This window comes from Haliotis asinina, chromosome 4 (genome assembly GCF_037392515.1).
Source record: "Haliotis asinina isolate JCU_RB_2024 chromosome 4, JCU_Hal_asi_v2, whole genome shotgun sequence".
Classification (NCBI taxonomy): domain Eukaryota; kingdom Metazoa; phylum Mollusca; class Gastropoda; order Lepetellida; family Haliotidae; genus Haliotis; species Haliotis asinina.
In genome coordinates, this window is record NC_090283.1 from 12,248,742 (window position 1) to 12,273,555 (window position 24,814).

Below are 24,814 nucleotides of genomic sequence, written 5' to 3' on the forward strand. Positions count from 1 at the left end.
ATGTGGCCATGTGGAAAGTATAAGTACAAGTTTGGTTTGAATGGCACTCTAGATGTTAGTGGTACAGAGATAACAAAACGTTTTGGATAAACAGCTTCTATGTTTTTACAATAGCGACCTTTCGATATGGATTCCTATATCGCTTAGATTCTATATCGATACATCGGTATTGTGAAAATGTAGAAGTTGATCATCCTTAAAGTTTGTCATTTCAAATGTTACATGTCATGAAGCCAATCTATAGGAAGGATAAAATTGTAACGAAACTGAATTGTGGATGCAAGTAGAGTAGCTACTTCAAACAACTGAGAATGTAACTTTGACCCGCCATGCATAGTGAACATGTTCCTACCTGACTACATTATCTGAAGGTGACACGATACTTTACGTCATGCGGCAGTGGGCTATATACACATGCAATACATATACACGTACCTGTGGCGCAGTAGACCTGTCCTATATTTAACTATTTACAAGTCAAGGTGTGTGAAGGGTAAGTTGGATACTTTCTTCCGTGTTATAACTAATCTTTCTTTATTGATGTTTTATGCTTCTCATTTTGATAAAATTTGTTTGAATAACCTGCTTCCAAATTTATGTTTCATGTAAAGAATCAGGACTAAATGCCATCTTATCTGAAGAACACAAAGTGGTATATGTGTAAGATATATCAGTAATGTGGTGTAGTGTAGTGGTTATTGTAGTGTGTAGTGTAGTGTGGTGTAGTGGTATATGTGTAAGATATATCAGTAATGTGGTGTAGTGTAGTGGTTATTGTAGTGTGTAGTGTGGTGTGGTGTAGTGGTATATGTGTAAGATATATCAGTAATGTGGTGTAGTGTAGTGGTTATTGTAGTGTGTAGTGTAGTGTGGTGTAGTGGTATATGTGTAAGATATATCAGTAATGTGGTGTAGTGTAGTGGTTATTGTAGTGTGTAGTGTAGTGTGGTGTAGTGGTATATGTGTAAGATATATCAGTAATGTGATGTAGTGTAGTGGTTATTGTAGTGTGTAGTGTAGTGTGGTGTAGTGGTATATGTGTAAGATATATCAGTAATGTGATGTAGTGTAGTGGTTATTGTAGTGTGTAGTGTAGTCTGGTGTAGTGGTATATGTGTAAGATATATCAGTAATGTGGTGTAGTGTAGTGGTTATTGTAGTGTGTAGTGTAGTGTGGTGTAGTGGTATATGTGTTGGGTAGTGGTATATTTGTAGAGTAGTGAAGTGGCATACATGTAGTATAGTGATATATTTCTAGAGTAGTGAAGTGGCATACATGTAGTATAGTGATATTGTGTAGTGTAGTGTAGTGTAGTGTAGTGTAGTGTAGTGTAGTGTAGTGTAGTGTAGTGTAGTGTAGTGTAGTGTAGTGTAGTGTAGTGGTATATGTTTCTTGTAGAGACGTGTAGTTATATATGTGTAGTGTATTGGTATGTGTGTAGTTTTGCGGTATGTGTGTAGTGTGGTGAAGTGGTATGTTGTGTTTTGTAGTGATACTGATGAGAATATGTTGTGCTAGTGAGGACATGTGAGCTGATGAGAAGGTGAGAGCTGGTGAGAATGTGTGTGCTGGTGAGAAGTTGAGTGCTGGTGAGAATGTGTGTGTTGGTGAGAAGGTGAGTGCTGGTGTGCTGATACCTCTGCTGTCGTGAGACAGCGGGACTGTTCCCAGCAGTTTATTTTAATCGTCGCCACACATATTAGCAAACATCTGTATGCCATATAGCTTTAACAAATGACACTCTACGACAGGATGCAGTGTGAAAGTATTCATGTACGGAAAAAATCGCAGGAAAAACCTGTGAAAACTAAGAAACAATCTTCAAAACGACAATCTGCTGATGTCCGTGCTAATGTCTGTGATGCCTCCGTACATCATTGTAATCGGTTCCTTGTTTTGCCAGTCTCTGTCCCTACCCTTAGAGTGACTGTGTCAATACCCCTAGAGTGACTGTGTCCTTAGCTACACAATTTCAGTTACGTCAAGTGGAATCTACCACTCATTTTTCAGATACATACAGTTTCTGAGGTTTCGTCCAAGGTATACGTACCCATTCCACTATAGCAGATTTACTGGAACGCACACCCTAGATAGTATCGACAATGCTCTAGTGAAAGCTTTAAATAATTATACTCGACAGAAATATATCTAGTTTGACTTGCATTGTGAACTGTGACAGAACTGTACATGATGTATAGTTTGTCATTTTGGGTAGTAGTGGTCGGGGAATCTCGGGAAACTTAGAAGCCAATCACATTAAAGGCTTCAGTTCGTATTGGTGCTGTGAGTAAAGGTATTCTTATCACAGGGTTATTACTAAACAGCGGCGGGATAAACCGATCTCACTCACTCAACCACTTTGCATTTTACTGAAAGCCACCACATTTACGCTTACAATGAGTCACGTTCCGCACAAAGTGACACATGTATACGGGCGATTATGTTTCGTTACTCCAAACCATCAAAGTCAGGGGGAAAACACAACCACAGTGTACACATACACATTTTAGTCGTTCGGTTGTTGGTGGTGACAAACCTCCCTGTGCATGATATCAGCACAAGATATGATCTACACAGATAACAAATGTGAATGTTTATGTACATAGTATACAGTCTGTCTGTGAATATAGCTGCCCAATATTGTGGTATTCAAGAGCTGTGCCTCTGCATATCACGTGATGTGATACTACTTTATATTAATGTAACAATCAGCAGACACATATTAATCACACACAAAAAACAAACAAACCAAAAAGAAACCCAAACTGGACAGGCATGCATACCACCACACATCACAGGAACATACTCACATGTACACACTATACGCACGTACACAATGCTCACATACACACACCACACAACACACACAATCCTCACACTTACACACCACACGCACATACACACAATACTCACATGTACCCACCACACAACACATACACACATTATAGTCACATACACACAACACACGCACATACACACAATACTCACATGTACCCATCACACAACACATACACACACTATAGTCACATACACACAACACACGCACATACACACAATACTCACATGTACCCACCACACAACACATACACACACGATAGTCACGTACACACAACACACGCACATACACACAATACTCACATGTACCCATCACACAACACATACACACACTATAGTCACATACACACAACACACGCACATACACACAATAATCACATGTACTCACTACACAACACATACACACACTATAGTCACATACACACAACACATGCACATACACTCTCTCATACACAGACCATACTCGCACGATACTCACATATACACACGATACTCACATATACACACGATACTCACATATACACATCACAATACACTCGTACACACATCATACGCTATACAAGCATATTCTATTCTATAAAAAATCATCATTTCATGCAGTAACGCCAAATATCACCAAACATTATTATTTAATGTATGATTCTACGCGGAGTAGTAGAAAAGTAAAGCAAAAACCTCCAGTCTCTTCGTCTTATCGAGAAGCATGACTGAGTGAGTTATGTGACTTAATATTTAACGTCACATCGGCAATATCTCAGCCATATCGTGACGAGAACATTCAACATTGAAAAAGAGCATGTATACATTATAAAAACCTGTCAACGAAGGACAGTAAAACTAGAATATCACAATCTCAATTTAAACTAGCATGGAAAGTTAAAACTAATAGCACTATTTAGACAATACAAAATAAAAACAGACTATAGATCGCCAACAACAGAAGGAGATCACCACACTAGGAACTATGGGGACTTACAGTACCTTTGCTACCTACATGGACCCTAGTTGGATTTACACCATCCCTTCAGCTGCTGGCGATTGTACGAAAAGTTACCCAAAATAAAAATAACATGAATACTACGATTAAAATCCCTTGTGATGGAGAATTCAACACAGTCAAGCAGAATATGCTTGACCGTGACTCTCTCATCACAAGGAATACAAAACGGAGGATCCTCACCGCTTAACAGGTGCACATGAGTATACCTAGTATGGCCAATACGACATCGTCTTAAAATAACCTCTTCAAATCTGGACTGACAACCGAAGTAGGTGTAACCATTATACGGTTTTATTTCATGTAATTTATAATTTATACCTACTTGGGTGTCCCACTTCTTCTACATCAGATCACGGATGTAAGTTCTAATGCTAACTTTATAATCAGAGTATCGAATAAGAAGTGGTGTCACGGATTTGTTGAGTGCTGTCTTGGCAGCAGGATCGGCCATTGCGTTACCGGAAATGCTGGGTAATCAACAAAAGACGATGTCGAATTGGCCAGTGACAAGATTATTATACAATTCAACAATTTCAATTAAAAGTGGATGTTTACAAGAGATACTTTTAATAGTCTGAAGGCAAGAAAGAGAGTCGGAGTAGATTATATATTGTTTACGTTTAGGGATTCTTTGAATATATTTAAGAGCTGTTAATATGGCGTTAGCTTCAGCTGTAAAAATAGAACTGTTGTCTGGTAATCTAGAAGATATTGTGTAATCTGGAGCATGACTGATGTTAAGGACACTGATATATGACTTCGTGTAACGCGTGCCCGAAATAAACAACTGGTGGTTGACTTTAACCCTCATGACGCAAGCCCGTACTTTGGTCACACAAAGTCGACTATACTAGTGTCTGTGAAATATATGATTTTCACTCATACTATATTTGTTGCTGACAGAGTATCACATCAGTATGAATATGGTTGTTTAACAACACCTTACCGTTCATTACCAACAGAATAAAATAACAAAACAAATACTACGAATCCATTCTTGATAATGACATGTTTACATTAATTCATTAAATTGTCAGGTGTTCCTGAAATGACTAATGTTAAGTTTTTCTAAATGGCCTCTCAACTAAATGTAGAAACTGAAAAGGCTTCATTAGCTCAATGATACCTAAAAATACTTTACATGTATCATAACTGATAATTCAACGTGTAAAGATAATTGATAATTCATATATAGTGCAGTGAATCGATCAACACTTTTACTCATCTAAAAAGTGTACTGAATGACATAAACAGTACATGCTGTTGTAGTAACTCTGTTGGCACACTAGTTAGGTCAAAGTTTCCCATGAAGGAATACTCCAGTCTTGACAGTGACGTTTTCATGTCGGGAAGCAAACTGCAATTTTTGAACATATACATTTTCTGATAACGCCAGAAGATATACCACCTTACCGACGTGATGACTGTATATGATCTTACGAACAAGTTGGAACCCTTTTCATAGCAATATTTCTCTTGATTTGGAACACGTAGATGTGGGCTAGCTGGGTGGGTGCCTTTTTCAACATTTATGTCACTGTCAACAACAATCGAGGTAAATCTGTCTGAAGACAATCCAGCCAGAATCAGGCAAGGTCGAGGTAAACACATTATAAGCCAAGTCACCCAGCCTGATCTCTCAATCACGTTATGTTGAACGACAAACACTAGCGTGCATGAAACCTTTTCTGACTCGAGAACCAACACTGTGCACATGACACACGATACCTTTCCTGCATGTACAGGTTGCGCGTGGAAAGAAGTACATTTTGAACTTTTCCGTAAGTCATAGGTCTACTGAAATTAATCTACATTACTAAAATGATCATTTTGAGTCATTCTTGGTGTTACAAAATATGCATACTAGAACAGACGTATATCACATGACAATATATCTCCTATGACTGAATTATTTATCTACTCGTGAATTGTGAAAGGAAAGGCGCCCGACTACCGACTTATATAGGCCCAACTTGTGATAAGACTACATATAACAACAGGCTACATATGTGTAACGTCTTCACCGAAAGCGCATAATGCATAGATTTTCTTGCAACGTCTTTTTCTTGTTTGAGATAATGACATGTCAACTCATAATGACGAACTGTTTCTTCCAATTAAGAGCGGCGGTATTTCCTAGTTAGCTGGACATTTTTATAGTTTTATTGTAATTTTTATTTATTATTTGGTCCTCGTTACAAGATGAAGAAAGTGTTTAAGTGAGATTTATTCATAGAAAGATGTTTAATTCCATCAACTCAATTCTGCCACTATCAACTTCAATACTTGTTGATTTTATCATAATAAGTGCGATTTAAGATTCCGATTTCAGGTAAACTCCTCATTCTAAACTAACATACAATAAGTATTTATACATACAGACCCATGAAGGTCTGGGCTAGGCATTCAGCAACCCATGCTTGCCATACTTTTCGTAAGAGGCGACCAATGGGATCAGGTTCGCTGACATGGTTGGCACATGTTATCGGTTCCCTGTTGCGCACATCGATGCTCATGCTGTTGATCACTAGATTGGTCGAGAGTCGATTATTTACAGGCTGCTTGCGGCCTAAAACTAAACCCACTCATACACTTACAGACACATACATACACGCACACACACACACGCACGCACGCACGCACGCATACATACATACATAATACATGCATACATACATACATACATACATACATGCATACACACATACATACATACATACATGCATACATACATACATACATACATACATACATACATACATACATACATACATACATGTATACATACATACATATGGACGCACTTACATAGTCGACCCGCGTGTATGGGTTTCCATGCTTTCTGTAAACCAGTCATTCTGACGTAATATACAACATCCATGAACGTTTAATCTGTATCAAGACTGTATCTGTATGCGGACACGTCTTCCAGGTAAGTGGGAAAATAATTCCAAAGGTGATGTTAGTATTACGTGACATTTATTTAGAAGATCATTTTGGTACTATGTACAGCACGGGTTGACAAGTTGTAGTTCAAAGTGTATTATGTGTTTATATGTACAATATACTAGTACTTCATCTATATTGTGAAAAGTACATTTTAGGTAAAGCAAACCCGAAGTGAAGTAAAGCTGCAAAATTAGCAAACTGAAACAAACTTATATTTACATAAATCATAACATATTCAGAATCATCATACATTCTGAGATTGACCCATTGTGTTGTAACACAGAACGTCGTGTCAGTAAATCCACATGCAATTTCGACGTAACGTCCACCGACAACACTTTCGGGTTGAAATCAAGAGTAAACATGAACAAATGGGAAATCCAAATATTTGGAGTGTTGCTTCATATTCAAAACACTAAATAAAATAGTACACAAATATGTAAAAATCTTATTAATGAAAGCGTTATGTTACATATTAAAACAGTGTCGAAACACACAACGCAAACCTTTCAGATTGTTACGTTGAGTGTCAGCATGTTAAAGCGTCCGAACCTGTAGTACATGTTTACTGCACTAAGCGTCTTTGGCTTTCAAGTAATTACATGCAGTACAATATTTGAGGGGTGTATGGCGCACGAATGCCGACACAACGCGTAAGAGAATAACCACAGGGTGTCAATGTCGACAACAAACAATTTATCAGATACGGACAATGAACAGATATGAACAGCTTAGGTAATACGATGTTTTGATACAGAATCTTGTACCATTGTGAAGCAAGAATATGCCAGATTCTGTAACAAAAACGTCGCACCACCTGAATTAAGCAGTTAGCCTGACTAGTCTGAAGAAAGTCTGACTTTCTGACATCTAAAATGCCACTCACAGAAGTTAAACAATGTATCTATAAGAAGCATGTACAGTTAAGCAGTAAGGTTCAACACCATACAAACTAGATGCGTGAAAGTATAACCTATCGACCACAATGTAAGTCAGAACAAAGGATTGTCATGTACACACATATTCAGATATGTATCTCTGTTGTTAACGCCTATGACTCAGCAGGTTGTTAGCGGTCTCTAGCCCGTGTTTTATACCGTATTGTCCTCTTTAATTACAATATTTTAGCTGTCAATGCTAGTTTTATTTTCATATCTGTGATAACCTAGTATTTTTACTGTCCTTCGATGACACGTTTTTACGTTTTCCATTTATTGATTTTAAATCTGACATGAATTAAATTAAATTGTTCTCGTCACGATATGGCTGTAATATTGCCGATGTGACGATAAATTCTAACTCACTCACTCACTCACTATGACTCGACACACTGAATAATGTCAGTATGGCGTAGAAGAACATAACCTAGTAATTCATTTCACCTTTTAGCGGACTTCTCACCCAATGGTATTGCTTATTCAGACCCTCATAACCAGAAAAAAGACCTGCATCTCCCTGCCCACCACCACTCAACAGTCCCCCACCCCTTCCCCAAAGCCAGTGGGAACATTACTAAAAGTATAACGTGGCTTTCTGAAGATAAGATTCTACAACACGTTTTAATACTTAAATAGTTAAAGGTCTCTGTGGGGTTCCTGACAACATTTGCCTGTGAACCGGAGTTAGATATTTGCCAACTTCATCAGGTTTATTAACAACGACATCGTTCACTAAGTGCGAATATGACACGGAATGTCCACAGTGACTTCCTTGAGATGACTGATCACCGAGCTCCGTGTTTTCTGCTTCGTTGTGCAGGTCAGCCAAGGCGCGAACGGTAATGTTTGCATCTTCCATTTTGTCACTGTGTTGCGGATCCGAAACTGAAGAAGTGACGTTTTCTCGAATTTCACTGTATATATGAAGAGATTCATATAGAGGACAAGGTGTGTCTCTATCAGCCACTGTATCTGCCTTTCGGGTTTTGTTGTGTTGGATATGCCTGTTATAGACAAATTAACGTCACGTTATACAGACAATGGTTAAAAACAATAAACACACTGTGACAGTAAAAGATCTTAAAACTGCGTCAAGCTTGGGTTTAAATTGATGTTGTGTTTATTAGTTGAGCTGGAGATGGCATGAATTACTGTTTCAGGGCATGACCCTAAGTAATATACAGGGTGGGGGTACTGGCTCACAATCGATAGACCCTAAGAGAGACATACATAGTAAATTTTGACACACGAATTCTTATCGCCATATATGTTTCATTGAGAAACTTAAAGATCATCTTATAACTATCCACGGTTACCAAAATCTTTAAACCCCTTTAAAAATACATCGATAATAATGATGATAATAATTCACTTATATAGCGCCTAGTATCCATCTGACTAGTTGCTCACTGGAATCAGAAGCTGACTATCATTACCCCGGATAACCCAAGCTGCCTCTTAGGCACCGGGTACCCATTTTCTGCTGGGTGAACAGATTTGATTAAACTCACTTGCCTAAGGTGAGAACACATGTTTCCCATGTGCTTCGTTGTGGGACAAGACCGAAGTCCAAGAAACTCTCAAGAGTCAAACTGCCAAACACGGTCTCCCATCCAAGGACTTTCCGAGCCAGGCGGTGCTTAAAGGGGCAATTTCCGTGGACTGGTGTAAAATTTCGTTATTGTTTTTCTCCCGTGAATACCCGGACGATATCCCAGAATTCGTGACTGGTTTGTGACCTCTGCCGCGCAGTCCGTATGCGCACTTGATAGTTTAATCATAGACAGATCAACTGAGGTGACGTCATTTTTACTTCTTTACAAATGTATTATGAAAACAAATGAAACACTTTGAAGGTTAATCATCTGCCAGTGGTAGAAATGGTAAAAAACTATTAGGACGGAAAAATAACGAAGCCAATGTACGTCTCTGTATTTTGTCTCATAACTCTAACTAATTTATTGTCATATTTGTATGATTTTGAAAATTAATTAAAGAACACACGATCTGCTTATACTCATGGTAAATTTCTAACATAACAGCAACATTTATACATTGTATAGATTGCCAATGTGGATCCTATTTCACAGACATACGCCATCTAGTGTGTGCTTTCTGTCATATAGATTCTGCTGAATGCTACAACAAATAAATTAAAACAAAATGCAAATAATGAATGTAAAACAGACTAATTTTACAGCAACGATGTCAGGCTACTACCTTGTTCAGGATTGTATCCATCAATATCCACGTAAAATCCCAATATTCCATTCATCTGCAGCTGGTAAATAATCCTTCTTTGTTTCGGGTGTCTTATAACTGTCTCATTTGCGAAAAAAGTAACACATCGTTTCACGTCTTTCGTTGGTGAAAACCTGATAAACCTCTCATTGGTCACCCAAGATAGCACACCTGGCAACTAATCATATGATGTCCACTATTCTAAGTAATTTAGTTAACCAATAATGAGCAATCAATCAATCAACGCAAGGGTGGTTAATTCTTTGAAGGGAGGATGTTGTTTTTACACTCGCACTTTACGACAGGGTGTAGTCATCTACACACACTGCCTTTTGACAAATCCGCTAGAAGATTAAAGTAATTAATCAATCAGTGTGTTTTCGGTTAATCCTTTGATCGATGTTTGTTTTTGTAACTCAGCTGATAAACCTTCTTGCATCACCTACATGCACATATTACATAACATACTATACATTTGCCATTACAGACCTTAATTTATAAAGTTGATTATTTACTCCAGACAGGAGAAATGCCAAATGGGAAGCTTTGTTGAGTAACCGAAGTGGTGTTACTACTAATTATACCTGTTATAAATTCATTAATTGACCATCCAGAGAATGATGACAAATAACATGTGTAGGTTTACACCATCAAACGCGAGTTACAGCAAGGAAGATGTAATCTCTGTGTCGCACGCAGCCTGAAGACACTTCGGGGCCGAAACCGTTTTGAGGATACCAACGGAATTTCGTTACATAAGGAATACATACAGGCATGTATTGGGTAAATAGGTGTATTAAGGGGTTTTTTTTACGTAAGAAAATTTTCAGATTTCTCTACCAAAGGCAAAGCCATCGTTTTTTTGTTTACGAATTCAAATAAATATCATTTTTATTATCATAAATAATAAACCATTGCAGCTACCATAGCTACCACAATTTACGTATGATATTTCCTATCACAGCTGAACCAACACTCATAACTACCTAAATATATAGCTTTGCAATGTTTCGGACTGAAACAAATGGCTTGCTACGTGCCTGTAGACATCATATTTTCATGTAATATGATTAAATATAGAGGTTAAAAACAGAAATAGGATCAAATTGGATCAGTAACTATACCATCCAAGCATCCGAAAAAACCTACACTGCTGGGATATTTTGTTACGATCAGACAAGGAATACCATGGATATTTTTAAATAATGGCATATGATGGGCATCCGGCGTCCTGACTGTTTAGGTGAAGAAATTCTGCTAATATGGACAGGGGCCCAGTCCCTTTGTCCGTCACGGTAGAAGGAGAGGACGCTGACCAATTTGCAGTTTGGTTTCGTAATTAGACCGTTGGCGAGAAACATTATTCGCTCCGCATCAGTGCCTTTAAATTCAACTGATGGTGACCCAAACTCTACGCACAGGACCACTCGCCACCACATCAATTAAGTCATATGAACGGCTTCATAATATGAAATCATAGGTTGTTCAAGGGAATATGAAACACAACATGCAACGTATACATCTACAAAACAAATAAGGAAACTAACCTCTTCTTTCTCATTCTCCTTCGACAGTAGAACAGAGCTGCCAGCATGATACAAGCTGCAAACGTCAGCGCAGAAGCTAGGATTCCCCCCAGGAAGACATTAGTAGATCCTGTAGACGAATGTATTGCAGAATTAATGTCCCCATTCACTTGCATCTATATGTTCAAGGTAGAGTGTTACCTCTGTCAGTGATAAATAATATTTATTTTCATCCGATAACTCGCATTAGCTATCACAAACGTGGAAGAAATTGAGACACAGCTGAACTTTGCTGCCTTTTTTTGTAAATAAAAACAACAAAATAAAAGTTGTGCCACTCCCATCCCATTCCACACCAGCATTCGAAATAATCGCCGGCCAGGAGGTCCAGTTATTATTGCACGAGGTCGCACTTTCAAATACTGCAGGCCCTTGTGTGTTTTTAATAGTGGAATCCTCCCCTTGTTTTCCCCTATCATCCATGATCCATCATGTTGCTATAGTTTCACTTCCTGTTGTTTCAGCACTTTGCGCAGGTGTCAACACTAGTCTTTAACAAATAGATTTCGTTGACTGATTTTGTAGAAACAGTGTGAAACTGTGTATAGTGTAGTCTATTTTGGTTTTACTGGGTTCACTTTATCAAAATAGGCCTGCATATTCCATTGCAGACGTGTAGCTTTTAAAGGCTGCAGGTGACAGCAGGCCCTGATGGCCAACTAAGCAAATTAAAGTATTGCAAACACGTGTATAGTGCACCGATATTTTGTAAGAGAATGTCCTATCTAACATAAGTATACGCTCGTATGCACTACTGGCGTTTGATGACATTTTCTTTCAACTGTGTAGACATCTTCATTGCATCTAACAAAATTCCAAGTATACGCATTACCTTTTTCTAGATGTAATGTTGCTGAGTCTCATCTTATATAAACAGCAAATGCTCAATATACGTTTTGTTGAAGACCAATTAACAAGGGGTAACCTTAACCTCCAGTGTCATTTAATCATGTGTAAACGATATCCCCAATGCTGCTTAACGCTGATTATGCATGAGACAGGTCCTAAACCCTCGAGGCTCTGATGCTCTCAATGCCCAAATGTTGACTGAAATGACACTGAATCACATTTATGAACATTTTTATGTCTGATTATACTGCAAGTCTCTAAGCTATACCTGACATTGGAAACCACAACAGTATTTTGATCGCTTGAAACCACCTTACCTGTTTTGCACACGTTCTTTGTCAGACAGTCTGCTGAGGAACAGTCATTGGCACAGTCATGTTCACATCTGACCCCACCGAAACTGGCCTCGCATCCTTTGGTACACGCACCTGTCCACTGATGACACATGCCATCGAGGCATCTTGGACACGAGTGATTGCAGAACTCTCCGTACGACACATTTGTACACCCACTGATGCATGATCCATCCTTGGCGTTGCAGTGCTGACTGACACAGTTGGCAGGACATGGTACACAGTCTGCTCCATAATATCCAAGTGAACAACCCTCAACACAGGCTCCAGTAGCATCACATTTACCATACAGGCATCTGGGATTGCACTGGAGGGAACAGTTGAACCCATATCTTCCGTTTACACATCCGTGTGTACAGGCACCTGTCAATCTGTTACACTCTCCTATACAAGTGTTGCGCTCCTGTGGCGCTGAACAGTTGCTTGCACTGGTAATCGCATTAGGTTGACAATGAACACTGCACTCCTCATCACAAAATTTGCCATAAAATCCTGGTACACAACCATGTTGACATCCATTGTCACATTCACTGGACTCCAAACAATGGTCGCAAGTGTGTTCACATGTTGGTCCAGCATGAGGCGGATAACACTTCTCACAATGTCCTGTAATCCTGTTGCAGGATTTACATCTACTTGAACAATTCTTGCAATCTGAACCATAATAGGAACCAACGCACCCAGAAATACAAGTTGAATCTGTCTGACAATATCCGCCTTCACACACATGTGGACACTTTGTACATCCTACCCTTGGGTTATCACATTCGTCAGTGCATTTTCGGCCCTGATATCCTGGTATGCATCCCTCCGTGCACACCTGAAGACCTCGCTCGTTCAGTGTACACAGGCTCTTCTTGCAGCCTTTACTGCAGCGCGAACTGCACATAAGATCAAAATATCCATCCTCGCAACGAGTAAGACAATGTCCTATCACATGGTGACAGTCAGAGCAGTGTTGTTGCACTCTGCATGTTGCAGCTGTAATGTGAGCAGATTTCCTCGTATGTTACTGATTTATGTTCATATCTTTTAATGCATGTAACTACTGCAAAGGAGTCTGGTAACGTTTAACACATGCAGCATGTTAATGATGCGTGACATATTAAAGTGTTTGGGCTACATCATGCAAAGAAAACCAGCAGGAACATCAGACACACACTGCTTCTTCTTCACAAAGAAATGATCACCCTCACAATCAGAGGAATCATTTCAATGCCATTAAACTACGCCATTCAACAGGAAAGTAAAGGGAAACCCCAAATAAAGATAGGTAATTGGACTGGACATTCATCTTGTCTCTGGTGCTTGGTCAATGCCTTTCAATCAGAAGTTTTAACACATTTAGCAGGACCAATTATTTCAGTATTAAGCAGACACATCCGTGTATTGCAGGATTCGTATTTTCTATGCGAAAACATTTTTAATACACGACATGTTATAAATACGTTAGAAAGTATTTCAATGTTATAGAAACCTACCTCTTAATGTAACTGGGAAATTTGTAATGACAATTAAAAGCAACAGATCCATCTTTGCCTGAAAAGAGACAGTAACGTGTAAATATATGTTGAATATGCGACCATGGAGCATATAAACTCAGCTAATAGATTTGCTCCACAGCAGTATCATGCAGTTATGGCTCATATACTCACGAGTAAGGTTTTCCCCACAACGTCCCATGTACACCCTCCACAAGCAACTGTGGGTCGGCATATGGTCCAGTAATGATATGATTCACTTGGGTTTACAGTTCAGGTTTTGGTTACAGCTTCCTTCCTGAAACGAGAAATTTACAAATGCGTTTGACTACAATACCGACAAACAGGAAAGAGAGACATCACTGTCACTGCTAACGGCACGGTCAACTAGTCCTGAAACCAGTCTCAACTGTATCATAAGAAGCATGTTAATAATTGACAGACATAATGCTCTGCAGAGACTAATCAACGTTCTTTGAGATGTCCTGAATACCTTCCAATTTATGGCTCTAATTTATGGTGCTAATTAACGAATGTTCTTCTTGAATAAGATATTTACACCATCAATATTTGTATTAATAATCTGTATTAAAACACTTTTCACAATCTCTGTCTTTTCATGCCTTTAATTTTTTGTCTTTGCAGTCTGAAGAAAAGAGATGTGAAAAACAGAAAAATGACGAAACAATGTACTTAGAATATGTGTTTCTTACCGTTATTCTATGTGAGTACTTGTTTTAGTACTTCTTGTGAGTTTTCTTATGGACGAGGAAAGGGTTTTGTCGCTTCTTTTATACATTAACATAAATACAACATAACGGCTTAAATATCCAGATAAAATCGTGGTGTGGGGTGGGGTGAAATGGTGGAATTTGCTGTGGATAGAAATGTCACACCCAGTCAAGGAAGTTTTGATTTAAAAAAGCCATTAATTTTGATTATTACCGTTTGTTCTACTACAATATTTTGGGATGTGCAGGTTACTCTCATCTTCTTCATTTGCAGTATGGCTATAAAACTGCCCCCTCATCTGAAACTATATTGACATTATGTTGCAGGTGTGACTAGTGCTTCTCAGTGTACGTGGGGAAAGTTTGGTGATAACTGTGAACGAAACTGCTCCTGCAATTGTGCCCTTGTGAAAAACAATACGGCAAAACACTGCCGGAAATCAGACGGAGAGTGCTCCGAAGGATGTATTCCTGGATGGTACGGGACAGATTGCGCGAAAAAGTGCAGTGAAAACTGTCTCAATAAGATATGCAATCAACACAATGGACACTGCAGCCAAGGCTGTCCACAAAACTACAAAGGAATTTGGTGTAACATTTCCAAAGGTAAGACATATACCATTTTAAGACATGGTTAATACAGAGGTTCACTGGTATAATTAGCATGTCTATCACTGAGCACTGCGGCAAATTTCATCCTCTTGTATTTGAATGCTTAGCATACCTTCAGACACTTTTCGGAAATTTCTTGACTTCACCTTATGAAACCATTCTCTATATTAAGTATAAGAGACGTTATGTCAAATATCATATACTTGGGTGATGACAACATCTGAGAAAGTCATAAGAGATCTAGACCTATTTCTGAGACTGAGGTCACAACCAAATTGTGTTTGCAATTATTATTAAAATGCATTTTCTCAAGGCCACCGCATAGACAGAGGATGTTGAATCAAGTGAGGGCAATTAATAATGTTAATTAGTGTAGGCCAAAGATCACTTCTTTTGCAACGCTAACCCAAAAGTACGTACTTTAATACACGGGACTATATATCTTTGCCAGGTATATCATGAGCCAGGTATTCTCCAACATGGGGGCATTTGGTTGTGTTTTGTATTGCTATTGGCACATTACATTTACCTAATATTGGTGACCGCGCAGTGTCAATTTCGTTTGGACTTAGCTGGAGGCATGACCTAACTGTGGTGAGTTAGGAGATAAAGGCATTCTGTTTTCATTTTTGCGGTCCTTTAAATGTTTCATTTACCGGTCTTAAACCAACAGATAAAGGACCGCAAAAATGAAAACAGAATGGCTTTAACCCCATTCTAGCACGACTGACACGCGTTTGAAATCCGGACACTTTCGCGCGCAAGAGCGCCGAGTTGTGATGGGGCGTTTTTCCAGGAATCGATATAGAATCGTCCAACTCAAGAACAGGATGTGGAATGATTTATACAAAACATTTGCAAAGTACAAGAACTTTATTTTGGATGCTCAAACAAGTTGTTTGTGTCTCTTACATATGGATACAATGCTGCCAGTTACAAAGTGTAGAACTCCTAAACAATTATATACAATTATATGCAACCAAAAAATCACCTCACCCCTAGAGTACATTACTATAGACTCGCCCATGACCTACAAGTAGGATGACTGTAAAGTGTTGTCGCTTCAAACTTTCAAACTTACTCACGGAAGTAATTATCAATCACCACGCTGCTGTTGTCAATTTACAATAGACCAGACATGCCAGTTTTAATATTGGACACGTTTATAGTAGATGTGGACGGTGCAACTACTGACGCTGCAGGGGGGACCAAAGGCATCAGGTTAGGGATAGGCCGAGTGTTTTCATTGCCGGTGTGATGGATGGCTGAGTAAGGACGTTTCTGTGCTGCCGATGAATCGGTGTTGTAGGATGATAAACTTAGATGGTTTTTGTGACCTGTTATTTTGACATTTTCTCTAGCCTCAACACCTGCATGTGATAAGAGTGTTACAGTGGTGGACCGAACACAATGGTTTGTGTACTGCTTACTAAGATCACATTTAACAGAGATTTGTTTATAATAATAAATTTCATTTTCATTTTAATTCATACTGTCTTGTGCTTTGTTTTGGAGTGGCAACAGTATGCAGTACAGTCTTGTACGACTGTTTTGTAGAGCGGTGTCGGGTATTACCGAACAAGCGGCCGTCACTGAACAAAATTCCATCCCCGCATATATAGATATTGTGAGGTTCGTTTTGTGTATTTATTTGTGTTACGAGTGATGAAACACCGGGAGAATTACTAACTTAGCCGTGATGTGATGTTAGCAGTTATGTAATACCCGGCACCGCTCTATGTGGAATCTAGCGTTAATTCAGTGACACTCAATGTGTGCCGAAATTCTGTTGTTGAAGAAGTTCATTTGTACCGCTTGATTCCAGTAGGTCGTCACCGAACCATTCCGGCTTCAAATTTCTCTTCTCCGAATATCTCATAGAAGGTACCAAGGTGAAAATCACCTATGTCTAATTCAAACGACATGTTTGTTTACAAACAAAAAGGTCAGCGAGTGCTATGTATTCATACGCAGGTGAAGCGGTCGACGTGTAATTAGCGGTCCTTTGATTTAGGTTTAAGGACGGTCACGTGCAGCAGTCAACCAATCAGAATCGAGTATCTCAAAATGTCCTGCTAGAATATGTCTTGCTTTACAATTGCATTACTCTGAACTGATGTCGGCTAGGCTTGGGTGAATGATTGAACGTGAACTTACATTTATCGTAACACTACATGTACCACCTGCTTTCTAACCAGAAGACATATTCCACTAGACGCTCTGCTAGCTTCTTAATACGCATTTTAGTTATTGTCAAAATGGAGTTGGGTCATTCCATACAGGATGGTGGAGTCTCTCTTTATTCAGTGTACTTCATCTTTCTCGTGTATTTAAGTGCCCCAGATATCGTCGTGTTGTCGTAGTGTTGCTGTCATCAGCACAAACATTGGAGAATAAATAGTAAGTCCAGGTTTATGCATTTAACTGAATGTCCAATGAGCTGTAAGGATACCTGCATTGACTATATGTTTAAAGGAAACAATGTTTGATTCACATGAACTGTAATGGTAAGAAACAAATCAAAATACATGGTTTTAACATGCATGGTGTTGAACAATTCACCCCCAGATTTCAGGAATCCAGACACCTGCACCAGGGATTCAGCTCAACCTACCTTGGTCGTGGTCCTTGGAAGCTGTCTTGGTATTTCAGTGCTGGTGAATGCCATTCTTTCTGTGTGAGTATATCTGTCTTATTTCAAACACAATGGACGTCATAGCAATGCGTTTACCGACAATTACTGAAAAGGTTTTGACTCCTCGTTTGTATGCGTCCTTATTCATAGGAATATATATGCCACATGTCATCACCATTTGCCAAACAAGCTTCATAATTTCATACCTATACATGAACCAATCCCCAGACTACATCAAGTGGATTTCCACACCGTAACTGAAAGGCAGGGACCACATGGATAAAATACTTGCTCAGCAGCGGCATTGTTGAACTACGTCTTGTTCATCATCCAGTGCCTTCGCACACTCACAACCCTTTTACTATCTTGAGATGGGATAACCACCCACTCCTACAGTCATTAGATATTTATACTATGTTATACGAAGAAATTATAGGATATTAATATCTCATTTTCATTTTCAAGCAACTATTATTTGCTCAAGACGCTGTTATTTGTTTCCCTCAATCATCAGATGTCCAGCTCAGCGACACCTTGTATTATCAATCTCAACTCCCTAGGGTGTATCCAGCTCTTCCTGCCACTAGGCGCAGGGAGTTTTATTGTGGCTCTCTCATCCTAACGAGGTACCCAATTCACAGCTGGGTAGACTGGGACTACTTTGTCCAAGTTGACTGCACGTTGCTGTACGCGCAACTAGGTGCATGTACGTATTCATGTGACCACCATCTGGTCATATACCAACGGATTCGTGGGTTCTTTTAAGTGCACATGATTGTGTAATGCACAGTAGGGGTTGTGACAAAGAGTCTGCACACAAAGTTGACTCCAAGGTTTTTACACCGTATCACAGGTGGGCTCGATCCCGACACCTCAACCTTACTGGATCACAAGCCTGGCGCTTTAGCCGGCTCGCCCATATTATCACAATTTTCTTAACTGAAATATCTTACACGACCTGAGAAAATGCCATTGTTATGTTTTCAGGGGATTTTCCACGGAATCGTTCAAAAGAAGATTGAACACATGTAAGGAACTATGTCAACATCTGTGTCATAATGTCTAGCGTGGTCTTTTTTGAAAGCGTTACATTGCTGAAGTCCGGTTGACACAATAAACTACTAGTTGCAGACTTCTTTATACAGCAAGTGCAATATTAGTTTTGGTCACATCATAACACATCTATATTACTTAGGAAAATAGAATACTTTTACTGTGGTTTATACCAAGTTAGCACCTGTATTTTGAGACAAGGGCCATGCTTTGTATTTGTTTCTTGAAACTGACAAAGATGTAAGGTCAGGAACTAACTTTGCTGCAAATGCTAACGTTTGGAACAAGGTGGGAACATGAATGTAAGACTTCAGTTTCATCGGTCGAGTTAGTTCGCTGAGAAACCATTCACTTATAATGAATCTGGAGATGTGTATGAAGTTCGTGCCACACATGCCACAACATCATCTCTTTATGCTTAAAGAACTACCATGTATTGCAGGTAAAGGGAGACGGAACCCAAAAAAGAAATCGGAAGATCTGAATCAGGAACATGGTATACCTCTTCAGGTACGTGATACTTTACCAGAAGTGTGCTACGGGTATTCTTCAAAGCTAAAATGATTGAACATTTACGCTTACCAGTCTGTCCTTACCAGTAAGTTAAACATATTTACAGCTAGTTTGCCCTTTACACCGAAGGGAATCAGATTTGATGTAAACCTGAAAGGCAGAGGGCAGAGCATGAGCTACCAATGTTATGTTGAAGATCACGACTGAGCATCATTTATCATCCTTCACTCCAGCCACAGACACAGAAACTGCCAAGATTTTGAAATCATGTCCAGATACATCGTACTCTTCAGATCTCATGTCCAGTAGGGTTCTGAAACAGTTAGCTGATGAAGTTACTTCAGTGTTTACGAAGATTGTCAATATATTGGGAATGTTCCCGGATCTCCCAAGCAAGCACTAACCACCCCGGTGCCAAAGAAAGCAAGCTCGATCCTGATATGATCAAAACCTATCGGTTGCTGTCAAACCTACCATTTCTTTCTGATAAAACATGTTGTGTCATCTCTTCTTCAAGAGCATATGCACGTGAACAAGTGAAACCATGCAATCCACAAATGAATAACGTGTCAGGTTTACTGAGAGTGCAAAATGACCTCCTCATTTATGTCGATTATAAGAGAGGCACTGGTTTCTTAACTGATATATTTAGCTATATTTAAGAATAACTTCCTCGAGGAAAACGACGCATATCAGGTTCCGACAATGTTCCCCAGAATAGTATGGCTGCAGTGACTTGAGAGAGTGCACTGCCGATCTAAGTGACTGTGGGAGTTACCTTCCAATCTACTATATTATACGCAAAACTGCATATTATCAACCGTTGGTGATATCAGACGCTATATTGGAAGCACCAAAGACACTCATACATGCTCTTTGACACCTTGTGCAAATAATTGCAATTCATTGCTGTGGATCAAACAAACAGTGCCAGGACAAATTGCAGAATTCGGTGTCCGGATCGATAATAGGAATGAGCAATTATGAACATGTTACGCCAATCTTACGATATTTACACAGGCTTCCAGTTCAACTTATAACGAGGTATTAGCCTGAGAGAAAGCTGCGGTCCGCTTCCTATTTTTTCCCGAAACCCGAAAAGCATCGTATGCTGACGGGAGTTATGATGAAGCAGACCCAGTCATCTGGAATGACCTTCCAGATGACATAAAACAAACACTCAAGTCTATGACCTGAGTCTGTGACCAGCACCATTCTTACTTTGTATCGCTATTATTTGAATACCATGTACACCACTTTACAGTTTTGAATCTTACACTGCCATGACACCTCTACATCCCTTACATGTCATTACAGTGATTAACTATACATTAAATTACTAATGATTATTTTTCAGGATGTCGCTGGGACGTAACATTTGCTGTATCCTAACAGGTTAGTGTGACAACAAATACGTTAACGTTGCTATGACTGCTAAAGCCCAAGTGCTACTTTGTGTTATCGTTGTGACCCTGAAAGTGCAATATTGTAATTGATATTATTATTAAACTTATTGTGGTTACATTATGTCTGAAATACGTTCCATGTTACTACAAATCTTACCTTACTCAATCACTGAATGTAGTCATGGTATGAATTATTGTTGCGGTGCATTTCCATACGTTCCCGAATTATTTCTGGTGAACAGTTGACTCAATTTAACATATGTTAACACTTGGTGCCACTGGTAGAGCAGGATGCGCCTACCTTTGTTCCATAGTGATTAAGAAACACATGCTTTGTCTCTCACCGCTTGGTGACAATCACTTGTCTGGTCCAGACTCGATTTGTGTACCGACAACATCGTACAGCTGTAATACTACTGAAACAAAAATGCAAATTAAACTAATACAGTCAAAGGTAAGCAAGTCACAATTGTATAATCGACTCTGTTTTGGCTGAGATTTCTTATGAATGTGGAAAGGACATATCGTTTCTGTTTGTGTGATTATATATATTTCTATGTGCTATTTCAGTTGCAGTTCACATTGCTTCAATTCTAGCATCTCCGAATTGCAAAAACTGTCTGTTTGGAAAGTGTGATGAAGAGGGGATATGCACTGATGGGTGTGAACCAGGATTTACTGATATATACTGTCAACATCCATGCCAGGAGACCTGTGTAGGAGGCAGTTGTTTTGTGGACAACCAGACAGGAAAGACGATGTGTAAACATGGATGTGTTGATGGATTTTGTTACCCTGCATGTAAAATACCTTGTCCCGAAGGCTGTCTTCGTTGTGAGCGCAGCCTTTGTGAAAACTGTACACTTTGTGAAGGTCACTTGTATGGTCAGAGTTGTCAACACTCATGTTTTGACAAGTGTAATGGATATGCTTGTAGTATTGAAGGGAACTGCTCAATGGACAAATGTATGGATGGTCGATACGGCAAGTTCTGCAGTAAGTCATGCAAACCGAGGTATGAATCTTGCCATCAAGACACTGGGCAATGTATTAAATGTCGGCAAGGTTTATTCGGAGACGACTGTCAGAATCACTGTTCACACGAGTGTCTATCAATGGAAGAAGACATGATGTACAGGTGCAGGTCGGGGTGCACGCTGTGCCAGTTACCTCCCCATACTGATTGTAAGTATTTCTGTTTTTTCATACCTATTATTTATTTAAAACATATTCCCAGTCTCAATGTAAATACTCTTCATCCACCTTAGTTAATACGAAAGCTAAGTTCTTTAGTAAGATTTCAAAGACGGAATTTATACATACATCAACGAAACCGACGTGATTCTGGGTAAGGAACCCACGTTGACTGTTGCTTGGTAGAAAGCATGTTATCGCATCCCAAGTGCTCTTTCTCAGTCACCACCTGATTAATGCATATTGCACTTTCTCCGATACTTCACGAAATTTTGACACATGCCTTATTTGTACCATTTGATCACATCACGTTTTTCACTTTCTCGTGCTTGTAGTGTTATGTATGAATATGGCTGTAATTGCAATATATGAAATTCTTTTTCAGAAAAGTAATAATTACCCACATTATATTATGCGTATCCTTCTGCAGCTAAAACAAATATGGCATGTACAAGCAATGTTGTTGAGGCGAAAGTAAACGTAAACCTCGGACTAACCATCGGTGTGATTGCGATTGCCGTGACAAGCCTTTGTCTTAACATCAAGTAAGTTGAATGTATCGGAACAGATTTCATTTATGCTGTCATCTTCAGTGGTGTTTTTAGTACAATGTGATTTTGTCAATTTTATCACCCCAGAGAAGTCTACAAATTGCTCCATGGAAGCAATAATGTCATCTATAGGTTTAGATGATTTAAATAATTTTTGTCAAAAAATATCAGGTTTTTGTTTCTCTCCATGTTGCTAGTAACCTATTAAAGTCTTTTGGTCCTTTTCTTGTGTTAACAACCCACAGGGCATTGAAGTTAAGAGAAAATGTAATTCCTAAAACTTCGAATTCATTTATTTGCCATTCTATATTAAAGTCTTCACAAAGTTTGTCTTTGCTTCTTGCTGTTGCACCAGTGCAGAGTGCCTCGGTCTTTTCAATATTTACTCTTAACCCTGACATATTTGGAAAGGATTAATTGTATCATTAGCATGATATAGACCGCGATGTGGTTTTCTATAAAACAAACTCAGCACTCTGACTGATGTATATTCACATTAGTATAGCCCTATAGTGACGACAAAAAAAAACTAACGAAAGGCGTTGCAAATGCAGCCTGTCAACTGGTGAGTTATAATTCAAAGTTGAGTTGGACTTTACGTCACATCGGGATTATTTCAGCCATAAAGTGACGAGATCAATTTCGCATGTATTCCCGTTCTGTGTCCATTTCCAAAACTTTAGTTTGGTTTCAAAAGCATATATTTTGATTTCACTACCATCTGAAAACAGGAAAATGTCATAGCACCATATACAAACGCGAGCAATTTGTTATTCTCTTTACACTACAATTGATGATGCAGGGCAACTTCCTTGAGGTACGATAAGATGCCCGCTCACACGGGAAAACAGATCTTTCAGATTTCTCGGAACACAACGGGAATTCCTTGCAGTCGGAAAGTCCACACATTCAAACAAAATATGCTTGATGGTGAACACTTCATCGCACGAGACACACATAGGAGGTCCATCCCCGTCCATTTTCAACAGACAGTCATGAGTAAAACGGCTGTGGCCAATACGGCATCGTCGTAAAACCACTTAATCACGTCTTGACAGAAAACCTAAGTAGGTACATGTATAACAAGTTGTTGGCTTCAGTTCATGACGTGTATTTCTTCTTCTTTCCCTATGAATTTTCGGTTGTCCAAATGTGTTTTCAGGAGCTCATAATGAATATCATCAGTTTCGGCTGCCGTGTCGTGACCCTGCCTTTGGGCGGTACGTGATTCGTGGAGAGAAAACGTTTCGTTGTAATCCTTCCCATTATCAGAGTTTAAATGTTAAAATTGACAGATATCTTTTCTTGTTGGGTTTGGTATTTCTGGAACTGAGGGTTATCATTTGATGAGGAGGAGTGGTTTGCCAAAGTTTCAGCAAGTTTGTTTGCAATTTCAAATCTATTTGTTAAAAGAGAGTTACCATCTATGAGATGGCGAACAACAGATCCTTTGCCCTTAATCATTTGAATCATGTTCCACACCTTCGACATGGGTGTGCAGGAATTGATTTTGGCACAGTAGGATGGTGTCAGAAATATTTTCCCGCCTTCTTGCAGTTTGTATCAAATCATAGTTTGCATATGTGTGGGTTTGCAGAGGACGTAGCAATGGTCTCTGATGACATTTAGGGCGTCTGAAGATAGATCCATGGGATCTGGAACATTCCTGAAATTGTCAGCTTTAAGGTTTTAAGAACATAAGGTTTGGAATATTGGCCACTTGACCTTAGTAAAATTCCACCTTGTTGAAGGTGGTTCATCCGTGGGGTTGATAGGAGTAAGGATTGTTGGGAAGTGGTTGCTTCCACAAAGGTCATCATGGACTGACCATTCAAACCCGTTTAGAAGATTAGAATCTGAAAGTGATAGATCAACAGAGTAAGTTC

The 24,814-nt window shown here is 39.1% G+C and overlaps 2 protein-coding genes across 4 annotated transcripts in view; one reads left to right on the forward strand and one right to left on the reverse strand.

Annotated features, from left to right (window-relative positions):
• The first annotated feature begins 403 nt into the window (after nt 1-403).
• LOC137281289 (platelet endothelial aggregation receptor 1-like) overlaps nt 404-24,814 on the forward strand; it is a 32,961-nt gene continuing 8,550 nt past the window's right edge. For 2 of the 3 annotated variants that reach the window (XM_067812452.1, XM_067812454.1), the window contains exons 1-9: nt 404-493; nt 14,879-14,957; nt 15,292-15,570; nt 18,145-18,253; nt 19,199-19,239; nt 19,707-19,774; nt 21,135-21,172; nt 21,754-22,368; nt 22,808-22,922. In XM_067812452.1, the coding sequence (XP_067668553.1) occupies nt 19,758-19,774; nt 21,135-21,172; nt 21,754-22,368; nt 22,808-22,922 (785 nt within the window). In that variant the 5' untranslated portion in view covers nt 404-493; nt 14,879-14,957; nt 15,292-15,570; ... (1 more) ...; nt 19,199-19,239; nt 19,707-19,757. Of the gene's footprint in view, nt 494-14,878; nt 14,958-15,291; nt 15,571-16,937; nt 16,990-18,144; nt 18,254-19,198; nt 19,240-19,706; nt 19,775-21,134; nt 21,173-21,753; nt 22,369-22,807; nt 22,923-24,814 lie in introns of all 3 variants that reach the window. The other variant, XM_067812453.1, reaches the window with a different exon arrangement.
• On the reverse strand, nt 6,799-14,450 carry LOC137281288 (multiple epidermal growth factor-like domains protein 10). Its single transcript, XM_067812451.1, has 5 exons — nt 14,408-14,450; nt 14,234-14,291; nt 12,717-13,733; nt 11,512-11,620; nt 6,799-8,727 (listed from the first exon to the last, which is right to left on the reverse strand). Exons 2-5 carry the CDS (start codon nt 14,283-14,285, stop codon nt 8,352-8,354), a joined length of 1,554 nt encoding a protein of 517 aa, XP_067668552.1. The 5' UTR covers nt 14,286-14,291; nt 14,408-14,450; the 3' UTR covers nt 6,799-8,351.

Excerpts from the sequence above, each read along its gene's own strand:
- LOC137281288 (XM_067812451.1), bottom strand. The coding sequence starts at position 14,285 with ATGGATCTGTTGCTTTTAATTGTCATTACAAATTTCCCAGTTACATTA. Across the intron at positions 13,734-14,233 it reads TTTCCCAGTTACATTAAGAG|CTGCAACATGCAGAGTGCAA; the intron begins GTAGGTTTCTAT and ends CTCACATTACAG. Across the intron at positions 8,728-11,511 it reads AGGAGAATGAGAAAGAAGAG|GCATATCCAACACAACAAAA; the intron begins GTTAGTTTCCTT and ends TGTCTATAACAG.